The 24159-nt window shown below is 37.5% G+C and overlaps 1 protein-coding gene across 1 annotated transcript in view; it reads right to left on the reverse strand.

Moving 5' to 3' along the window:
- MDM1 (Mdm1 nuclear protein) overlaps window positions 1–24159 on the reverse strand; it is a 37121-nt gene that overhangs the window by 3897 nt on the left and 9065 nt on the right. Inside the window, exons 5-13 of the mRNA XM_049782745.1 lie at window positions 15480–15647; window positions 14227–14330; window positions 13546–13645; window positions 9105–9134; window positions 8594–8769; window positions 6810–7112; window positions 6085–6197; window positions 5886–5992; window positions 212–461 (exon numbers count right to left, since the gene is read on the reverse strand). Coding sequence (XP_049638702.1) covers window positions 212–461; window positions 5886–5992; window positions 6085–6197; window positions 6810–7112; window positions 8594–8769; window positions 9105–9134; window positions 13546–13645; window positions 14227–14330; window positions 15480–15647 — 1351 coding nt within the window. The remainder of the gene's footprint in view (window positions 1–211; window positions 462–5885; window positions 5993–6084; window positions 6198–6809; window positions 7113–8593; window positions 8770–9104; window positions 9135–13545; window positions 13646–14226; window positions 14331–15479; window positions 15648–24159) is intronic.

Here is a 24159-nt window from a genome sequence, read left to right on the forward strand (position 1 = left end):
ATGCATCTGGTATAGAACTTGAGGTACTTAACACCTCAGGCTATATACAAAAGTGAACTTGGGTAGAGTGTTTCAAAGTGATTTTCCTACTTAAGTAGGCCTAAAAAAATAAAAAATACATAAACAAAGTGGCACTGCAACCATATAGTTCATTTAGCCTGACCCATATAAATACTCACACATTTAAAGACAAAAGAATAATAATAATCACCATTATGCTGAAATTCTGGGTCTCTTAGAGATCCCTGAATTCGACAAGCAGGATTCCAGTAGGATGGAGGAGAAGGAGAAGGGGACTTCTGAGGTATGTTTGCAGGATGTTCTGAAATGTTTGAAACTGAAGAAGCTGTCTCTACAAGTTTGGGGATATCGATTTCAGAATCTTCCCTCAAAGGCAGGGGATCAACTGTTTTCATACCAGCAGCTGGAGAAGTCAGGAGGGATATAGCACGAACTTCTTTCTAAGAGAGGAAATAAACTAAATCAGATGCATGCACATATAAACATGTAAACATAAAATCTATATAAAGATTATGAAATCTATAAGTGGGGAAGAATGCAAAAGTCTATAAAAACTTACATTTGTATTTATTAAAATAAAAATATATAATCATAAAAATAACCATAAAATAAATAATAAAATAACCATAAAAACATGTAACCATTAAAAATAAGATGGCAAATGAGGAATAGAAAAATAAGCTTCATAAGGAAGTAGAAAAAGGCTATGCGATTCATTAGCACACAAGTTATAAGTGGCGAGCATGTTTTATTCCACTAATAATCCTGTAACTTCAAAATAAAAATACTGAAGCATTAGTTACTCATCAAATTACAATGACTTTTTTAAGACCCCTTAATGCCCAGAGATGGCAAAAATACAGTGGGGAGTGGGGAAAAATTAAAATTGCATGCTTTTTGACTACACTGAAATACTTAGGAAACATTTACAAGCAAAAATAATAATAGGAGGAAAATGAGGAGCTAAAGAGTGGATCTCTGTAGAGCATTTTTTAAATACTTTAAACACCATGATTTACAAAGTTGTTCATAATGCAGTTATTTCAGGCACTCAATATTCCAATACCAATTTCTCCACCACTACCTCCTATTTCCCACCCACAATCCAAGCCTGCTCCTTTAACGGGCACAAAATAATTTGTCACATATTGCTTATCACAATGAAAGGCTAATGAAATTATCATAAAATACTTCCTTAAAAAAATTTGTGATCATGATTATATTTCACAATGGGCTCATGAAGTCATATCTAAGGGTGCTGTGAGTCACGCCTTCCATGTTGCTTTTATTGAGCTTAGTTGGCTTCTTTTTTACTTTCCCATCTAAGCGTGTGCTCATACTAGGCTGTCAGTATTGAGGAACTTGGAGATAGCACAGGGTTACATTGCAGTTGCACCCAAGGAATTCCAGGACTTGTTTAACTGGGCTGAGATTACATGGGGAAGGTTGCCTGTCCCCAGTCCAAAACCCCAGAGTTCATAGACATGAAGCACTGATGTTGTGCTGGTAACTGGTGGCAGCTGTGGGCTATGGGTATAGTTTCTGGGGCTTCTGTGGGGGCAGGAACTAGACCAGCTCCCCTCCACAGGACACTCCAGAGAATTTTCAGCTTGAAGATTGGTGTACCATGACTATTAACTGGTTGGCTTACATCTATTTTGAGATTAGTTGTCAAAATCGATTTCTTTTTCTTTTCTTTTCTTTTTTTCTTCAGTTTTTGGGTCACACCTGGTAATGTTCAGGGCAAACTCGTGGCTCTATGTTTAAGGATCACTCCTGGCAGGCTGTGGGGGTAGGAAACGACCATATGGGATGCCAGTGAGGTCAGCCACATGTAAGGTCATCACTTTACCTACTGTACTATTGCTCCAGCCCCTAGACCATTTTTTAAATAGAAAAATTTAAGGCAGGCATCTAGCTTTAGAAAATCGGTTCAATAAGCATCTGGTTTAAAAAAACTATGGATTGCATATCACACTATTATTGAAAACTTAGATTATAAATAGTACTTGCTGATGGAAATATATTCACAGTACAGTGCTAGTGAGAAATAAAAAATAATAATAAACCTTATAATAAACATATTTATGGTTAAATAAAATAAAAATTCAACAATGGCTATTCCTATACAATAGATATGACATCATTTTATTTCTTTTCTCAGTGTGGTAAAGTGCTTTCTATTTTATACAATGCTAATAAGCACTATCCTGAATCCCTGTATGGTTTTTCCTTTTAGGAGAAAGCACTCCAGAAAAATCACATTCCAAACTTTTTCTGGCTATTCTGTTTAATTTGTGTACTATGGATACAGAGAGATAAAGGTTTGGCTTTAAAATGCTAAAGAGAAGTTTCTGTTTATTAATGTACTTATTCAAGAAGTGAATTCCATTAAAAATAATAATACACACAAGTTTAGTCAATATTTGAGGATAGTCAGTTATTTGGCAAGGCTGCCTAAAAGCTCAAACCATCAGGTAGCAGCTGGAGGGACAAAAGAACTAAAAAGGACAAGAGGCTCCTAATATATAGTTCCATCTCTGTAACCACATATAGTTCCTAATGCGCAACTATCCTGAGCAAAAAGCCAGAAAAAAGTCCTTAAGCTCCATTGTTGTTATACCCTTCCCACAAAAAAGACAGTCCCTCCATTTCGTAACTTTTGTGAATGTTACTTAGCCTACTTCATTTACTTACTCCCACAGTTAAATATTAAACCTTGTCAATAATGATGTCAACCTTCCTAATTTCAGGCTTTCTAAATTTAAAACTAATCCACATGGGTACCCCAAAAAGTCATGGAACAAGTCATAGAAACTATCAAGAATGCCTACTGCCAACTCTGCCACAAAGATCCTACGCCCTTTCTCCTACTCAAAAACATTTTTCCAAATTTTTTCACCTCCTCAGCACCCTTTCTCTTTCTTTATAGATGTTCTCATCATATACAAATATCATCATCCCCTCCATATTAATTTCTCTTTGTCTAACAACCACTATTCCCCTTAAAATAATCTCTAGAAAGAATCGTCTATCATGGCTGTCTCCAACTCTCTTCTAGTTTCTCTTGATCTTGCATTTAGGCATCCTCGGCTCCTCCACCACCAAGTATCCTTTGTCAAGGTCGCCAATAACTTCCATGTTGCTAACTCTAAATAGTCCATCATCACCTTTTACTGACCAATCAGAAGCATTGCCCCTCTCCCTCCCCCCCTGACACCTTCAGACACTAGTCTCCTGTTTCCCAACAGCACATGCGTTAATCCTTTTCTATCTCTCTGCTAATTATCCAACTTCCCAATATTAGTAACTGGAGTTTTCAGCAATCTTCATCTATTCTTGTCCATCTATACCAATTCCCTAATGTTCTTCTCTAATCTCAAGATTTACATACCTGTACTGCCTATACTATAAGGAATCTCATGTCTATAGCCCAACCACCTCTACACACCAAGTCCAGGGTAAACTCCCTACTAAGAAATTATTATTTATTACTGCCTAATAAGCTTCTCAAATTCAACATGCCAAAAACAAAATACTTGATTTTTGCTAGTAAATCTTTTACTCATTTTATATCTTCCTGATTTCAAGTAAAATGACCACCTCCAGTCCTCTCAAGCTAAAAGTCTTGATTCATTTTTGACTCTTCTCTTTTTTCCCACCCCATATCTTTTCTACCAGCAAATGTCAGCTACATCCTTGATGTAGATCCATTTTCTAATTTTATAAGCTGTGTCATTAAGCTATCCTTGATGTATATCCAGAACCAAACTTAATCATATAACTTCTACTGTGATCACTATAATCCAATATCATTACCACCTTTTGCTTAGATATTAAAATTGACTCTTCTTAGCATTATACATAAGGTCTTGGATACCTTTGCTTATTCTTATTTGGTTTGTTTGTTTGTTGTTTTGAGGCCACACTCAGCAGTGCTCAGAACTTATTCCTGGCTATGTACTCAATGACCACTCCAGGCAGAGCTGGGGGGCCATATGTAGTGCTGGGGATAAAATCACATGCAAGGCCAGAGTCTAATCCCTGTACTGTCTCTCCTGCTCCCAGAAAAACTGCCTATTTTAACAGAGTAGACGGCCTAAGAAAAACCTAAGCAAGATCATTCCAACTTCTCTGATTTCACTTTTGATGTGTCAAAAGTCCCATCACATCTCTGAATCCAATTGCATTCAGGTTTGCTCTCTCATATTCCCTGCTCCAGTCACAAACAGACTTCTTGGTTGTTCCTCAAAAAAGTATTAATTTAGGCACCTCAAGGACTGCATCTGCTGTTCTTTTTGTTTTGTGTTGTGCTGTTTGGGGGTCATACCTGGCAGTACCCTGAGCATTCAGGTTCTACATTCAGGGCTTACTCCTGGAATAGCTCAGGGGACCATATCAAATCTGGGTCAGGTATATGCAAGGCAAGTGCCCTGTCTGTTGTCTGATCTTCCAGCCCTGCATTTTGCTGTTCTTTTGCCTATGGTAGATATTTCAACTCTTTCAGATTCTGCTGAAATGTCACCCTCTCAGTCCTTCCCTGGCAACTTCCTCGTCACTTCATCTGCTATATCTCTCTCCTTAGAATTTACCACTATTGGAGGTGGAGAGATAGTACAGAAAATAAGGTGCTTGCCTTGCACCTGACTGACCCAGGTTTTATACTGGCAATACCAGGAGTAATTCCAGAGTACAGAGCCAGGAGTCACCCCTGTGCATTGCCCAATGTGGTCCAAAACAAAACAAAGAAAAAAAAAGAATTTACAACTATCAATTGTATATATTAATACCAGACTTTAGCAGTAATGTAACTATCTAACCCAAACTATAATAAAAATTTTCTGTTAGACAAAAATAAAAGCAAAATTTTAAAAAAATTTACCATGAATACAATGAATTTTACCTAGCGTATTATGTATGTTCTCTCTCATCCAGTAGAATACAAATTCATTGAGGTTAGAATTTTTCCCTATTTTTATCACTGCTGTGTTGTGTATCTAAACATTTTAGGGGATTATTATGTTACTGACCCTACCCTGATGGTGATTGTGCCCTACCCTAGGGTGTGACCTGGCATTCTGCCCCCACCCTAGGGTGGTATCTGATCCCACCATTGGGTGGTACCTGATTCTGGGAGATAAAAACAAGGGTCTGTGGAAGGCGAGGGGCTTTTTGGCTGGAACTGAGGCTGAGGCTTTGGACTTTAGTCTTGTCCACTGAATAAAGCTAGTATTTCCACAAGCCTCACTGTCTGCGAGCTGTTTACCCGCCGCTTCACCTCAGAACCGTGGGCTGGACAGGGTGGCAGACGCGTGCTCCGTGCTGGAGGGGAAAGACCTCTCCTCCATCCCTCCATCAGTCAACCTCTTCAGGGGCTGACTTGCAACACCGCTGTATCTTCTGTGCTAAAACAGTGCCTAACATAACTGCCACTCAGTATGTACTCAATAAATAAAAGCTCTATTTTATTCTCTCTGTGAGTCATTCTAATATTCAAGAGTATCATCAGCAAACAATGCTGCTATCAGAAAAGTTTAATATCTTTTCCTTATTAAAAATAGGTTAATAGTATCACCTTTAAAATATGATGCAAAAAGTTTTATATAATCTGAATAAACCTGAGGCCGGAGTGATGGCGCTAGAGGAAAGGCATCTGCCTTGCAAGTGCCAGCCTAGGACGGACCGCAGTTCAATCCCCCAGTGTCCCACATGGTCCCCCCAAGCAGAAGCAATTTCTGAGCACATAGCACACATCAATGGGTGTGGCCCCAAAACAAAAACAAAAAAAACCCTGAATGAACCTAACTAAAATAATCAATTCCTAAGGTGATATCTCCTTGTGACCCCCAAAAATAAATATTCACCTTTTTCAAACTCTTTGGCATGTCTAAGGCATTCTGAGAGGGCAGTCTTTTCCTCTGTTCTGGGACTGGGTGTTTCACTTTAGATGGAGACACTAAAACAGCGCCACCTAGAAAAAGGCAGATGACATTTCAATGAAACAAGGTGATTGTGCAGAGAAAAAGCCAGGCAAATCAAGACTGCACAGTGTTAGCCCATTACCAACAGCGGGGGTGGTAAGATCATGATGAGTCCTCTGCATCCCATCGAGTTCTCTCAGCTTTGGAGTAGGAAGCCTGCCTCCTTTTTCTGAGGACAGAGAGGAAGAATCTGACCTACAACATAAGACAATCTCTTAGAGAGCATTTCCTCTAAAGCATATGATCAGGTATATTTTGCCATCACTATAAACTCATAAGGCTATTCTGCCTCTGAAAAAAAGAAACATACACACATGCAGTTAAGAGTGACTAAATATGGGGTCAGGGAATATTAACGATCAATTAGAGCCATTCCTCAAAACAATCTGCAGGTAAATAAATAGTAATTTGCTGTTTGCAAAATCACTTACTCTGTTTTGGTATAACCATTTGATAGGATCAGCTATTTACTTAAGTCATTAAGAAAGTCAATCTTCTTCGAGATCTTCACATCTAGCATATCAAAATTATAATAAGCAGAGCATAAATTAAAATCACCCCATGACCTTCCCAAGTAGCTCACTGTTCCAAGTATAGGAAGTATAGTAGGTTTTCTATATCAATTACTTGTGATTTACAGCTGGGTAAATCCAATCATAAATATAGAAAACCTACTTCTTGATGTCAATACAAAATCTGCTCAATTTTGATAAAACTTTGGATTTGATAAAACTGAAAGTAAATATCACTCTTCTTTGAGATGGCTTATCAATCGTGTACAACAATGCTTCTGCATAAAATCCTCACCCTTCTTTTATCCTGTCTGTCTTGTATTTTTCAGGTACTTCCCATTTCTCTGGCTCTTCTGGATGAGCTTGCTTGGCCTTTTCCCTTTCCTCCTCCTGCTTCACCTCTTTGGGCTGTTTCTGTGTGTCTTCACTGTGGTTTTCTGCATCCCAAGCTAGACGCCTTCTCACAGGCACAGTAGGTGCATCCGACACACCCACTTTTCCCACAGCTTTTGTCTGAGGCTGCTCTTCCAAGAGAGGTCTGTTTGCTTCTGATTTTGTAGAAGGGCCTTTCTGCAAAGCCTTATGGCTTGTAGGATCCCTGCATAATAATTAAGTTTCATGTTATACTTGAGTCATTTGAGGTTTCTAATTAAATAAGCCATTGGTGCCTTCCACTGTTCACATCTATTTCCCACACACATTACTCTGTCCACAAGAAGGGTTGTGGGCAAAGGAATAAGTGGTACAAGAGATTCAAGTCTTTTCATTTTACAATATAATAAAATTTAAGTTACCACCTAGAGTTTCTATTAAAATATTTCAAAATAAAACATTTATATCCTTCTATTCCCACTGCTGCATAACTATACCACTGCTGACAGCTTGTTTGTATCCTCTAAGCTGCCACTTATACCCATCAACTACAACCAAAATTGTCTGACTTGTTCCATACTCAGCAAGCTTTAATCCTCAGTTTTACTTATAAGTCAAGTAAGCTGATTCAAATTTTATACTTTACATTTATTAATTTTTTCAAGTGATTGTTAAAGAACAGATTTTTTAATGATCAATTTTTTAATAAGATGTCAAGTAGTTAGAATTTTTAGTTCAATTCGGTAATCATGACTAAGTTACTATCTTGTAAAACTAAACACTATTTTATGTACTCTAATCAATATGCAATTTCTCTTACAGTCAAATCATGTTCAAATTAAAATCTGAACAGCAAAGAATTCTCCCACTTAATCAGGGCAAAAATATCACATCAACCACAAATAGCAAATATTCTTTTATTTTGGGTTTGCTTGTTTCTTTTGCATTTAATGACTTTAACAAAGTGTTAAGATTTTTCACATCTACTGAATAGTTATCACTATTCAACCTTTGTAAACAACATATATATCATGCAGATTTAAATCATGCAACTTTATTTCATTCTCTCTGCTGGGGAGTCCAAGGTTGCCAGGTGGGGTCTGACATGCACACACAGCACTAGAGATCAAGCTCAGGACCTCATGCTTGTTCTGGGACTTTCCTAGGCCACTGAGGCATTCTTCAGGCCCTTTCTCATTAAGGATTTAACAGGCAGCTCTGTCAGAATTTGACTCTGTGCTTGTAGACTACTGGAAACTTGAACTCACTATCTTGCACTTGATAGACAAGTGCTTTAGGCCCTACCTTCTTAAATTGGGGGCCACAACCCCAGTAGGTGCTGCAAAACCTACTTTAAAATGTTTTAAAATAAACATATAATCTATTATCAATACGTGTTTGGTTTATATACTCATTTTATATTCTGATGTACCCCCAAGTGGAAAAGTTCAAGCAGTTCTGGTTAAAGTCACTGAGAACATTCAAAGTCTCCTAATTATGTACTGAAAAACTGTATGGCTTTATTTCACACACACACACACACACACACACACACACACACACAATTAAAAAAACCCTACAAGTATCAAAAGGTAATAAATAACTGCCATTACTCTGAGTGAGTAGTCATGAGATTTTTCCAACGTAATTCTATGATCCTGTGAAAGCTAGAGATGGCACTTTTCAAAATCTACAAAGATGTCTTACCCAGCTAGATCTAGTGCTCTAATGTTGGTACTAATGGTTCCTTCTGAGCTCGTGGTTGAAGAGACATCCCAACACCGGTTTTTATCAGACAGAATCTGATTCAGGTGGTCCCTTGAAAAATGTGTCCCCTGAACTCGTTTCCTATAAAATTCAGCTTTCTCTCGGAGTTCTTTTACCTATTAAGGGGAGTTAGGGAGATCAATGTATTATCATGAATGCTCCTCTACACATATCCTCAAGTTGCATATCAACAGCATTACGCACATATAGCAACACACAAAAATTAAGGAAGGCAAAAATAACCACACACATTTATCAGACTCTGTAGAAGTTTAGGCAGAAAGGAAAACATTCAAGCTAAAGCACAATGCATTATTTTATTGCAGGCCAGCAGGCAGGGTGAAATTTGCAGCAACTAAGAAAAATAATGACACCAACTTCTTACTTGGTCTAAAATCACATACAAGCATTAAATACATTAGCATAATTTAAAGAACTTGAAAAAACCAACCTCTGCATACCACATAACATTTAGAGAACCCTAGGGGAGAATACAAAAACAGACTTAATGACAGATTAATGCCATAACTGAATTTGAACAGGAATAATGCCTTTTTCTTCCTTCCAAATTTATATTAAACTTTCCATTTTCATAGCATTTTTAGTAATATTATCCTGTAACCAACATATCTTAATATTACTTTGAAAAGCAGCCCTATTATCATATGACTGAGAATCAGTCTCTTCACTAGTCCCATTTCCTCACCGCTTGACACTTCGAGTTCCCCACAATGTCTTTATTCCCATGTTTAAACATAACCGCTATTGTTATATATGTCCTTATTAAAAGAATCATGAGTCTCCCCCATCCCAAGTCAACATTTCCTTGGAATAAACGAAAACCTCAACTTCCAACAACTTTCAATCTTCAACAAAACAAAATAAATAAACAAAAGCCTCAACTTTCAACCTTCAACAGAAGACTGGTTAAAGAAACTGTGGTACATATACACAATGGAATATTATGCAGCCATCAGGAGAGATGAAGTCATGAAATTTTCCTATGCATGCATGTACATGGAATCTATTATGCTGAGTGAAATAAGTCAGAGAGTGAAAGACGCAGAATGGTCTCACTCATCTATGGGTTTTAGGAAAAATGAAAGACATTCTTGCAATAATAACTTTCAGACACAAAAGAGAAAAGAGCTGGAAGTTACAGCTCACCTCATGAAGCCCACCACAAAGAGGGATGAGTTTAGTTAGAGAAATAACTACGTTTTGAACTATCCTAATAATGAGAATGTACGAGGGAAATAGAAAGCCTGTCTAGAGTACAGGCGGGGGTCGGGTGGGGAGGAGGGAGATTTGGAACATTGGTGATGGGAATGTTGCACTGGTGATGGGTGGTGTTCTTTATATGACTGAAACCCAAACACAATCACGTATGTAATAAAGTTGTTTAAATAAAAAAAAGATATTTTTAATCCTAAAAAATACTAATATATCCAACAAAGTTATAGGATAAAAATGCTGATAAACAATAAGATTGTTTTAATTTTAATGAATTTAATTAATTTCCACTATGCAAAGAATGTTTTTCTATGAAAAGGAGCCTTATATGGTTACCCAACTGAAGCCCTTTCATTTTATACCACATACTGCCACCTGCTGGCTCCCCTAAGTACCATTCTACAGTTGTGGGGAAAAAGCTTTAAAAAAATCTGTAGTGGGGTCGGTGAGGTGGCGCTAGAGGTAAGGTGTCTGCCTTGCAAGCGCTAGCCAAGGAAGGACAGTGGTTCAATTCCCTGGTGTCCCATATGGTCCCCCCAAGCCAGGGGCGATTTCTGAGCGCTTAGCCAGGAGTAACCCCTGAGCGTCAAATGGGTGTGGCCCAAAAAACAAAACAAACAAACAAAAAAAATCTGTAGTTGTTCTTTTAAAAATTACATAATTCTTCTATAAGAAATGGAATGCCATCATCATAAGTATTCAGATGTTGTGCTAAATTTTCAAAGTCAAAAAAGGATATAATTAAACTTGGCATTGTAAATGTCATTGGAGAAACATATCCTCAGCTCAAGTCACTCTCCCATAACCCTAAGAATTCCTTGAGGTGAGAGAGATATAGCAGTTAATACTAATTTCAAAATCTTTCCTGAGCTAGGCCTGAACTAGAAAGATGAGCGGCAGATAAGCAAGAAAGCACCTGTTTGAAGTGTGCCTAACTTGGTAAATGAACAAATCTCAACCTCTAGGATCAACAAAGACTCCATGATGGACCTGTCTAAAAGGTAATAAAGAAAAGACACAGAAATGAGAGGGGCAGTTGAAAGGGTATGGTGGTGGGGTCCAATAACTCATACACTAGGCATAGGGATGGAGTGGGAAAAACAATATTCAATATACAAGTGGAAGAACCTTCCCTGGATAAGACAATGCATGAAAGTTAATAACTAAGTCACTGATCTTCAAATGCACTTGAAAAGTAATAATTCTTCATGAGATGTCAAAAGAGGTGAATAATGTAACTTATGTTTAGAAACCTCATGAGCAAACACATAAAGCATTTTTCAAGATAATCTAAGATTTTTGTGGGGTAGGGAACCAACACACCATGGTGTTTAGGACTTACTTCTGGCTCTATGCTCAAGGGATCATTCCTGGGGTTGTTCAGTCATGGGGATCAAACCTAGACCTACCAATATACTATCACTCCAGGCCAGAAAATAAACTAAGATTTAAGTAAAATGTGGCCTATTATTAAATGTCTATGTGCTAAAACAGTCTCACACAGTATCAATGACTGACCTCTTAGCTAAAATTTGATATTTATTTCTTATTTCAATGTACTTTCTTTATTACTTTGCCTCTAATAAAGGTTAGACAAATGATACCACTAATTAAAATATTTATAAACAGCAATGGAATTTCATAAAACAACTTAATAAAATGAACTACCAAGATTTCATAATAGAACACCATAAAAATAGATATTACATGTACATATATAAGAAACAATCACTAACAGTATTATAAATCACAGTATCTCAATCAATAAAAAAGTTTAAAAACAAAAATTAAAAAAAAAAACTAAAAATCTCAAATTAGACATGTTTTACTGAATGAAGAAAAAAATTAAAAAACTAAAATTAATAACTAAAAATGAATAACAAAAATGTTCTCATCCTCTCGATCCTTTCAATGTTAAGATCTGTGGCCTAAACATCAACTCTAAAGCAATCAGAGAACAAAAGACAGTCTTTCCAAAACAAGCAGCTGATCAAAGGTGCTGATGCCTTTATAAAACAAGACTGACATCTATTTCTGGGCCACACTAGCCATCTATAGCCAGAGTCTATGTTTGCTTTTGCCCAACATTCCTCACCTCCACATCAGACACAGAGCTCCCCACCAAGTCATTTCTGGCAAAGCCATAAACTGCTTGCATGTACAACTGACTTTATACCTTTCATCATGTGGTTTTTGATACTCATATTTTTTACTTAATTTCCCAGGGTGAAAATACAAATCCCTGTGTATCTGGGATGGACTCAGGCTTTATTTTTTTCCCCCACCGGTGGTATCTCTGAGCCAATCTCTAGCAAGGACACAGTGCATATTATCAGCAGTCTAGGGAGGAAATGATTCAGGAATCACCAAAATGCAAGTCTGTGGACAGGGTCAACAGCATAGTGTGTCAACACTTTACCTCATAGCTTAAAGCAGGGGTCTTCAAACTTTTTTAAGTGGAGGCCGGATTACGGTCCCTTAGAGAGCTGGAGGGCCGGACTATATGAGCTACTAATTCCTACTTACACTGCACATGTCTTACATAAATAAAATGAAAACCACTTATAAATAAACAGATCACACACCAGTATTTCAATGGGAACTGTGGGCCTGCTTTTGGCAATGTCAATGTCCAGTTCCACATTTGTCACTGCCAGCCGTAACAAGTGATGCAAATGGGCATCAGTTAATCTTGATCTGGTTGGAGATTTCAGATGTTTCATTCTTGAAAAAGTCTGTTCACAGGCATAAGTGCTACCAAAGATGGTTACCATTTTGAGTGCATGGTTCCTGATATTTGGATATACACTGAGTGTATATGCTGGCAGGTATCTTGGCAACCAAACAGCGCTCACTGCTGGCAGGCCGGATCAGACTCCTTTGAGGGCCGCATGTGGCCCGAGGGCCGTAGTTTGAAGACCCCTGGCTTAAAGCATGAAGAAGCTAGATCAAAGACTCAGCCTCCACCTAAAGTATGCCTCTTCTTAATGGGAAGGGAAGGATGGGAGTGGAATACTAATGCCAACTCTAGGCAAAAATGCTTTAACTTACACAAAAATGGCAGAAAACTGAAAAGATGTGATTTAAAAGATGATACAACAGCCCCTAAAAGCTCCACAGCCTATTCTTTGACTATTAAATTCGTATTAATCTAGAACTTCCTAAGTCTCGGATTTCTCATTCCCTCAACCCTTTCTCCCAGCTCAGCTCTACAACCACAGCTCTCAATACAGGCCACAGCTTCCTTGGCTACAAAAGCCAGCGCAGACAGTGGGAGCCAGTGTCAGACTAATGAATTAGAAGTTAATTAATCTTCAATTGACAAAGTGTCTGGACATTTTAAAAATAACCAAACTTACGTTTCAATTCTCTACTTCAATAATATGGTAAAATATTTGCTGTAAAACTGTTCACTTTAAAGACCTTCATAATAAACATTTCTCTTCTAAAGTGCTAGTTGATATGAAAGAAGGTAAACATACTGCTAAAATTATATCTGAATATATTGAATTTTAAGTTTGAAATGCTTTTAGTTCCTATTAAGGCATCAAACATATTTAAATTCCAGGTTATATTACTAAATAAAACCTACTATGAAATGAAACTCTAGTACACAAGTGCAAAGAAAATGTAGCCTTACTGGTCTTATAAATACCCACCTGATCTGGTATGTTTTCCTTCAAATGTGTCCAAGCCCCAGCTTTATAGAAATACTGGGCAGGGCTCAAAAATTTTGCTCTATATTCAGAATTCACCTTCCTAATAGAAATAAAATAAAAGTTAATATGACCATATAATGTCATATTTTTATTGCTGTTATTGTTGTTGTTGTTGGCTTAGAGGCCACACCCTAACCTACTCCCAGCTCAGTGCTTGAGGATCACTCCCAGTAGTACTTAGGGGACTTCATTGTACCAGGAATGAAACCTGGGAGTCTTTTTGCACGTACTCTAACCATCTGCGTCTGAGCAATCTTGATGGCCCATATTTTTCTTATAAAATTCCTACTCAAGACTGCAGTAGATGGGAACTGATCTGATGGAGCTTCAGTAGTGGAGAATGGCAAGCTCCACCTATATGTGAGGAGGAGGTTGGAAAGACCAGTCCTGCAGAGCTCTTTCCTGACCAAGGACTGGTTTGGGGTGTCCTCTAAAAGTTTTGGAGTACAGAAATACCTTTGTCTTGAGATGGGGAAGGGCATTCTTTTTGATGCATCTAAAAATCTTAAGCATTCAGCTCTGGTTAAGGGTCTCTTTCACAATTATGTCCACTTTTATGTAATTTGTTTTATAAAGGATAATTGGCATTTTCCTAATATTAAAAAAAAAAAAGAGTCATACCCAAGCCTTTGATGTCTCCAAGGAATGAGTTTCAGTTTTGGCTGATCGAGGTCTTTTGATTCCATCTCTGCTTCTAATTTTAAAGGGTCATCTATTTTATTACACTAAAATTAAAATAAACCATAAAATATTTAAACATTAACATGAAAACATTCATATTTATAAGAACACATGAGTTTTGCATTACAATTATGTTTTTAGAAGTTTTAACTATGAATGTTTAAGTATGGTACTCACAATAAATCAGAAGCAAATTTTCAAAACTACTATGTTCATTTAGCATAGCTCAGGATATAGTTTTCTAACAATAAAAATTTTAACTCTTGGGTATAAAAATATTTAATTGGCAAATATTTAAATGAATAATTTTACAACCTACTTGAACTGCCCCAAATGAACATTTCCCCTTGATATTATAAATTCACATCTGTGATACAATAATGAAATATCTCAATGAGTAACTTATCACATTGCTTTCTTACTAGGTAATACTTTTATTTTCTTCACAAAAACATAACTTTATACTATGTATATATTTGTGCGCATATATATGGGCATAGTCATAATTTCTGTGTGTATATATATATATATAGTCATATAATTTCTCCTTTTTAGAACCCATAAAGTATAAGGTTTGGTAGTCTAGGAAATTCAAAAATAAGACCTACCACATTTACCCATAATTACAATAATTATAACTTGATGTGTCAACTTAAACACCTATAACTTTACAAAACTACATTAATTTGTATATCTTAAGTAAATCATAATTATACTGGCTATGATGAGTCAAGCTAAAGTATTAGTTTGATACATACGTAAAAGTATATATCTAGGCATATATATATATATATATATATATATATATATATATATATATATATATGTGTGTGGGTTTGATTTTCTTTCCTTAGTTTAAAGGAAATGTCTCCATCAATGTTAACTCTCAGCTCACATTGTAAAGTAAATCACTTCATACTTGACATAGACTTACCTGCTGTATTCTGAGCATTCAACATCCAATATTATATTTAATCATTGAGTTCTCTGCCTCCCCCACAGCCCATGGAAGACTTCGGGCTTTAGAAAGGCGGTCATTGTACTTAGCCTGGTTTCTAATAAGCGCTCAATGAATATTTGGCATTTCGTGTACACATTAATGAGCTAACTGAAAACTAAATTCTCTGGTGATGATAAGGAAAAGAAAATCCTAAAGAAAACCATCAGATTTCATTTAAAGAATTGACAAATACCTTCTTTTCAGGAGATATTATTTCAAATTTTTCGTTCTCTTTCAAATTATCTCTTAATTTTGGCTCTTTCACTGGAGATAAACCCTTGAAATTTCTCTTATATTCAGTTTCGTGGATGACTGGATTATCTTTAAATTGTGGAATAAATTGGCTTTTATTGTGGAAAACCTTAAAACAAAAATCGGTTCCTTGTTAATTGATTAAATAAAACTATAAATTAAGTTCTTCAACTTCTTTAAAAAAAATACCAAAAGCTGAAGGATACAATAAAAGCAAAATTGTATATGGTTGTGATCATTTCATTTCACAAGTCTAATTGGCATCCAAAAGGCAACAGAGAAAAAAAATTAAAAAAAAAAAAAAAGAACTCTATTTAGTCAAAAACCTTCTTTACTGCAAAGAAAACTAACAACAAAATAAAAGGACAACATATAAGAGGGCAGATGAACTGAAAATACATTTTTCCAAAGATGACGTGCAAGTGGCCAAACGGACATGAACAAGTGTTCAACTGTGGAAATGTAAATCAAGCTATCAATTACATAGATACCTGTTAGAATGGCCATTAATAAAGAAAAAATAATAAATAATAAATATTGGGGACAAAACAATAGCATAGCTGATAGAGTAAATTTGCCTTCATGCAGCCAACCCAGGTTCAATCCCCAGTATCCTATATGGTTCCCTGAAACTGCCAGGAGTGATTTCTTTTTTGTTGTTGTTTTTTTGGGGTCACACCCGACAGTGCTCAGGGGTTACTCCTGGCTCTGCACTCAGAAATCGCTCCTGGCAGGCACGGGTGAGCCATAAGAGATGTCAGGACTCGAACCACCATCTGGCCTTGATTAGCCACGTGCAAGGCAAACGCCCTACCACTGTGCTATCTCTCCAGGCCCAAACCAGGGAGTGATTTCTGAGCACAGAGCCAGACATAACCCCTGAGTGCTACTGGGTATGGCCCAGAAACCAATAAATAAATAAGCAAACAAACAAGTAAATACTGGTAAAGATGTGGAAAAAGGAAAAATATATCAGTATATTGTTATGAGAATATAAATTGGTAGATATCTCTATTACAGAAATAGTATAGAGGATCCTCAAAAACTAAGTATAAGCACAATATGAACTAGCAATCCCACAGGCAGCAAAAACACTATCTTAGGATATTTGCATTTTCATGTTCAGTATTTTTTAATTACCAAGATAATTCAAGAAAGGAAATCAAACAAAGCATCCATGGATAAGTGAATAAAAAAAGAACCTATGAAATAGGTTACATTTTATTAATACACATTCTATTATGTGTATACATAATGCATAATGGAATATTATTCAGTCTTAAACAAAAGAAACCAAAACAAACCCCATCTCCTGTTATTTGCAACAACAAATTTTGATTAACCTGGAGACATATGCTAAGAGAAATAAACCAGGCACAGAAAGAAAACTATAGAATTTCACTTATGCATAAGTTCTAAGAGTCAAAACTTACAGAATTGAAAGAGAATGGTAGTTGCCAGGGAAAATAAGGTGGAGAAATGGACAGATGTTTGTCAAAGAATTTTTAGTTGTTCAAGTAAATAAATTTTGAAAAACTGAAGTATAGCACAGTGACTATAATTAACGCTGTACTATACAGTTAAGATTTGCTTAAAGACTATTAACTGATACGTTAACTAATTTGATCATGGTCATCATTTCACAATGTAATCACACATGTCAAAAACTGTAAATATATCATGTTTGTTGATTATAATAAATACAAAAAAATGGAAGATTTACCTTCTATACTCATCACTAACTTTCAAGTAGTGCTACTATAAAAATGTTTGCATCAAAAAGAAACAAGGAACCATCTACCTTTTAATCCAAAAAAATCCTCTCAGTCACCCTCCCATCTGCTTAGAAATGCATTAAGTACAATACACAGCATGTTTTAATAATAAACACAATGTTACAACTCTTATCAGTTCTACAGATTTTTCCTTTGACATGATTCTTCTTTGTTTTGAAACAGAAAACTCTTAACATTTTTAATAATGTTCACTTGTTTTTTTTCTTTGTTTATTTTCAGCTTAAAGCAAAGAACAGCCTCAAGTAATTAAGATACTACTTCTATCTTTAAATGTTTCCTGTTACCCTTAGGAGTTCACAATATGGTTTGCATTTTTTTTTTTTTTTTTTTTACATTTTTTTTTTTATTTAAACACCTTGATTACATACATGATTGTGTTTGGGTTTCAGTCATGTAGAGAACGCCACCCATCACCAGTGCAACATTCCCACCACCAATGTCCCAAGTCTCCCTCCTCCCCACCTAACCCCTGCCTGTACTCTAAACAGGCTCTCCATTTCCCTCATACATTCTCATTATTAGGAAAGTTCAGAATGTAGTTATTTCTCTAACTAGACTCATCACTCTTTGTGGTGAGCTTCCTGAGGTGAGCTGGAACTTCCAGCTCTTTTCTCTTTTGTGTCTGAAAATTATTGTTGCAAGAATGTCTTTCATTTTTCTTAAGACCCATAGATGAGTGAGACCATTCTGCGTTTTTCTCTCTCTCTCTGACTTATTTCACTCAGCATAATAGATTCCGTGTACATCCATGTATAAGAAAATTTCATGACTTCATCTCTCCTGACAGCTGCATAATATTCCATTGTGTATATGTACCACAGTTTCTTTAGCCATTCATCTGTTGAAGGGCATCTTGGTTGTTTCCAGAGTCTTGCTATGGTAAATAGCGCTGCAATGAATATGGGTGTAAGGAAGGGGTTTTTGTACTGTATTTTTGTGTTCTTAGGGTATATTCCTAGGAGTGGTATAGCTGGATCATATGGGAGCTCGATTTCAAGTTTTTGGAGGAATCTCCATATCGCTTTCCATAAGGGTTGAACTAGACGGCATTCCCACCAGCAGTGGATAAGAGTTCCTTTCTCTCCACATCCCCGCCAACACTGTTTATTCTCATTCTTTGTGATGTGTGCCATTCTCTGTGGTGTGAGGTGGTATCTCATCGTTGTTTTGATTTGCATCTCCCTGATGATTAGTGATGTGGAGCACTTTTTCATGTGTCTTTTGGCCATTTGTATTTCTTTTTTGTCAAAGTGTCTGTTCATTTCTTCTCCCCATTTTTTAATGGGATTAGATGTTTTTTTCTTGTAAAGTTCTGTCAGTGCCTTGTATATTTTGGAGATTAGCCCCTTATCTGATGGGTATTGGGTGAATAGTTTCTCCCACTCAGTGGGTGGCTCTTGTATCCTGGGCACTATTTCCTTTGAGGTGCAGAAGCTTCTCAGCTTAATATATTCCCATCTGTTAATCTCTGCTTTCACTTGCTTGGAGAGTGCAGTTTCCTCCTTGAAGATGCCTGTAATGTCCTGGAGTGTCTTGCCTATGTGCTGTTCTATATATCTTATGGTTTTGGGGCTGATATCGAGGTCTTTAATCCATTTGGATTTTACCTTCGTACTTGATGATAGCTGGGGGTCTAAGTTCAATTTTTTGCAAGCAGCTATCCAATTGTGCCAACACCACTTGTTGAAGAGGCTTTCTTTGCTCCATTTAGGATTTCTTGCTCCTTTATCAAAAATTAGGTGATTGTATGTCCGGGAAACATTTTCTGAGTATTCAAGCCTATTCCACTGATCGGAGGGCCTGTCCTTATTCCAATACCATGCTGTTTTGATAACTATTGCTTTGTAGTACAGTTTAAAGTTGGGGAAAGTAATTCCTCCCATATTCTTTTTCCCAATGATTGCTTTGGCTATTCGAGGGTGTTTATTGTTCCAAATGAATTTCAAAAGTGTCTGATCTACTTCTTTGAAGAATGTCATGGGTATCTTTAGAGGGATAGCATTAAATCTGTATAATGCCTTGGGGAGTATTGCCATTTTGATGATGTTAATCCTGCCAATCCACGAGCAGGGTATGCATTTCCATTTCCGCGTGTCCTCTCTTATTTCTTGGAGCAGAGTTTTATAGTTTTCTTTGTATAAGTCTTTCACATTTTTAGTCAAGTTGATTCCAAGATATTTGAGTTTGTGTGGCACTATTGTGAATGGGGTTGTTTTCTTAATGTCCATTTCTTCCTTATTACTGTTGGTGTATAGAAAGGCCATTGATTTTTGTGTGTTAATTTTGTAGCCTGCCACCTTGCTATATGAGTCTATTGTTTCTAGAAGCTTTTTGGTAGAGTCTTTAGGGTTTTCTAAGTAGAGTATCATGTCGTCTGCAAACAGTGAGAGCTTGACTTCTTCCTTTCCTATCTGGATTCCCTTGATATCTTTTTCTTGCCTAATCGCTATAGCAAGTACTTCCAGTGCTATGTTGAATAGGAGTGGTGAGAGAGGACAGCCTTGTCTTGTACCAGAATTTAGAGGGAAGGCTTTTAGTTTTTCTCCATTGAGGATAATATTTGCCGTTGGCTTGTGGTAGATGGCTTTAACTAGATTGAGAAAGGTTCCTTCCATTCCCATCTTGCTGAGAGTTTTGATCAAGAATGGGTGTTGGACCTTATCAAATGCTTTCTCTGCATCTATTGATATGATCATGTGGTTTTTATTTTTCTTGTTATTGATGTTGTGTATGATGTTGATAGATTTACGGATGTTAAACCAGCCTTGCATTCCTGGGATGAAACCTACTTGATCATAGTGGATGATCTTCTTAATGAGGCATTGAATCCTATTTGCCAGGATTTTGTTGAGGATCTTTGCATCTGCATTCATCAGCGATATTGGTCTGTAATTTTCTTTTTTTGTAGCATCTCTGTCTGGTTTAGGTATCAAGGTGATGTTGGCTTCATAGAAGCTATTTGGAAGTGTTTCCGTTTGTTCAATTTCATGAAAGAGTCTTGCCAGGATTGGTAGTAGTTCCTCTTGGAAAGTTTGAAAGAATTCATTAGTGAATCCATCTGGGCCTGGGCTTTTGTTTTTCGGCAGACCTTTGATTACCATTCTAATTTCATCAATGGTGATGGGGGTGTTTAGATATGCTACATCCTCTTCCTTCAACCGTGGAAGATTATAAGAGTCCAAGAATTTATCCATTTCTTCCAGGTTCTCATTTTTAGTGGCGTAGAGTTTCTCAAAGTAGTTTCTGATTACCCTTTGAATCTCTGCCATATCAGTAGTGATCTCTCCTTTTTCATTCCTAATACGAGTTATCAAGTTTCTCTCTCTCTCTTTCTTTGTTAGGTTTGCCAGTGGTCTATCAATCTTGTTTATTTTTTCAAAGAACCAACTTCTGCTTTCGTTGATCTTTCGGATTGTTTTTTGGGTTTCCACTTCATTGATTTCTGCTCTCAGCTTTGTTATTTCCTTCTGTCTTCCTATTTTTGGGTCCTTTTGCTGAGCATTTTCCAATTCTATTAGCTGTGTCATTAGGCTACTCAGGTAAGCTCCTTCTTCCTTCCTGATGTGTGCTTGCAAAGCTATAAATTTTCCTCTCAGTACTGCTTTTGCTGTGTCCCATAAGTTCTGATAGTTTGTGTCTTGATTGTCATTTGTTTCCAGGAACCTTTTGATTTCCTCCTTGATTTCATCTCGGACCCACTGGTTATTGAGTATGAGGCTGTTTAACTTCCAGGTGTTAATGTTTTTCTTCTGAGTCCCTTTGGAATTCACAAATAATTTCAGAGCCTTGTGGTCAGCAAAGGCAGTCTGCAAAATTTCTATCCTCTTGATCTTATGGAGGTATGTTTTATGTGCCAGCATGTAGTCTATCCTGGAGAATGTCCCATGTACATTGGAGAAGAATGTGTATCCAGGTTTCTGGGGATGGAGTGTCCTATATATATCCACTAAACCTCTTTCTTCCATTTCTCTCCTCAGGTCTAGTATATTCTTGTTGGGTTTCAGTCTGGTTGACCTGTCCAGTGTTGACAAAGCCGTGTTAAGGTCCCCCACAATTATTGTGTTGTTGTTGATATTATTTTTCAGATTTGTCAACAGTTGTATTAAATATTTTGCTGGCCCCTCATTCGGTGCATATATGTTTAGGAGAGTTATTTCTTCCTGCTCTACATACCCCTTGATTAATATAAAATGTCCATCTTTGTCCCTTACAACCTTCCTGAGTATAAAGTTTGCATTATCTGATATTAGTATTGCCACTCCAGCTTTTTTATGGGTGTTGTTTGCTTGGATAATTTTTCTCCAGCCTTTTATTTTGAGTCTATGTTTGTTCTGACTATTCAGGTGCGTTTCTTGTAGGCAGCAGAAGGTTGGATTGAGTTTTTTGATCCATTTAGCCACTCTGTGTCTCTTAACTGGTGCATTTAGTCCATTGACGTTGAGAGAAAGAATTGTCCTGGGATTTAACGCCATCTTTATTTCAAAATTTGGTGTGTCTTTTGGGTAGTCTTGTCTTAGATTAGGTCTTTTAGTTTTTCTCTTAAGACTGGTTTTGTGTCTGTGAAGTTTCTGAGCTGTTTTTTGTCTGTGAAACCATGTATTCTTCCGTCAAACCGGAAAGTGAGTTTTGCTGGGTATAGTATTCTGGGTGAAGCATTCATTTCATTCAGTCTTGTCACAATATCCCACCACTGCTTTCTGGCATTGAGTGTTTCTGGTGACAGGTCTGCTGTAAATCTCAGGGAAGCTTGCTTGAATGTAATTTCCCCTTTTGATCTTGCTGTTTTCAGAATTCTGTCTCTATCTGTGGGATTTGTCATTGTGACTAGGATGTGTCTTGGGGTGTTTTTTCTGGGGTCTCTTTTGGTTGGTACTCTTCGAGCATGTAGGATTTGATCACCTATATTCTTTAGCTCTGGAAGTTTCTCTTTAATGATGTTCTTGACCATTGATTCTTCCTGGGAATTTTCTTCCTGGGTCTCTGGGACTCCAATGATTCTTAAGTTGTTTCTGTTGATCTTATCATAGACTTCTATTTTCATCTGTTCCCATTCTTTGACTAATTTTTCCGTTGTCTGCTCATTTACTTTAAGTTTTTTGTCCAATCTCTCCTGCTGTATGGAATTGTTGTGTATCTCATCTTCCACAGCACCAAGTCTATTCTCAGCTTCTGACATCCTGTCCCAGAGCTTATCCATTTTGTCATTCACTTCATTTACTGAATTTTTCAGGCCTGTTAATTGATATGTTATTTCAGTTTGGAGTTTTGTGATTTCTGTCTTCATATTTTCTTGGTTCTTATTAGTGTTCTGTTCAACTCGATTCATGGTTTCTTTGAGTTCTTTGAGCATATTCCATATTGCTAGTCTAAAGTCCTTATCTGAGAGGTTGATTAGTTGGTTGGCCATTATCTGGTCATCAGAATTGTCCTCTTCATTCTCTATGTCTGATGCTGGCCTGCGTTGTTTCCCCATTGTCACACTTGTATTTTGGGTTTTTCTACGTGTTGTGGTGGTATTCATTGGCTATATGTTGTAGGCAGCACACTTCTCTGGCTCCGCCCTTTCTGGATGGGCTGACTTGTCTCTAGGGGGGGGAGTCCTCCGTGGGTGAAGCCTCACACTGGATCAAATCTTAGGCCCAAGCATTCAACGGAGAAGACAGTCCGAGGAGGAATGCTTTCTTCTGTGTTTTAGCTCAGTTCTTAGTGTGATTTTTTCTTCTTGTTACGATGGTGTTCTTTTCTTAGAAAGAGCGCACGGCCGCGTAGCGAAGCGGAGCGGCCGTGCTCTGCTGGAGCCTCTTTTGCCCCGGTCCCAAGAGTTTCACGCAAGAGGACAGTAGAGAAATATTTACAAGGAGCATTCACAGTTGGGCTGCACTGGGCGGGCGCAGATTCGTGGCTTTTCCCTGCCTGATGTTCCAAACAGGGCAGCTGGCTTCTGCGGAAGCCCGCCGGTTTTCACGTTCTGGAGACCCGCCCTGGAAATGGCGCCTGGGAGCGCAGATTTCTGGAGCCTCTTTTGCCCAGTCCCAAGAGTTTCAGGCAAGAGGACAGTAGAGAAATATTTACAAGGAGCACTCACAGTTGGGCTGCACTGGGCGGGCGCAGATTCGTGGCTTTTCCCTGCCTGATGTTCCAAACAGGGCAGCTGGCTTCTGCGGAAGCCCGCCGGTTTTCACGTTCTGGAGACCCGCCCTGGAAATGGCGCCTGGGAGCGCAGATTTCTGGAGCCTCTTTTGCCCAGTCCCAAGAGTTTCAGGCAAGAGGACAGTAGAGAAATATTTACAAGGAGCACTCACAGTTGGGCTGCACTGGGCGGGCGCAGATTCGTGGCTTTTCCCTGCCTGATGTTCCAAACAGGGGAGCTGGCTTCTGCGGAAGCCCGCCGGTTTTCACGTTCTGGAGACCCGCCCTCTATGGTTTGCATTTTATGATGAGTTATCATTGATTTCAAAGAAAGCAAAAGAAAAAGATCCAGAAAGCAAATGAGGCATATTACTGCATATAACAATAGTATACTTCATACCAATCAGATCTAACATGTACCTTTTTAAAGGGCAGTACAACCGCAAAGACACTGCTCCTAAAACTTATTCTGACTCCTTTACATATTAATCTGAGGCTTCGTACCACAAAACAGGTGTCTGGTCAAAGAGCTCAACAGCACCTGCAGCGCCTTTGTCATTATATGTTCTCAAAATGATAAATTGTACACATAATACACAAATATTAGGATAAAGACGAGAATAAGTCATGAAGAGGTCTCTGAGGATATTCAAAATACAATTATATCCTACACACACAGGAAGTTCAACTGAGAAC

The sequence above is a fragment of the Suncus etruscus genome, chromosome 11 (genome assembly GCF_024139225.1).
Source record: "Suncus etruscus isolate mSunEtr1 chromosome 11, mSunEtr1.pri.cur, whole genome shotgun sequence".
In the NCBI taxonomy this organism is placed as follows: Eukaryota; Metazoa; Chordata; class Mammalia; order Eulipotyphla; family Soricidae; genus Suncus; species Suncus etruscus.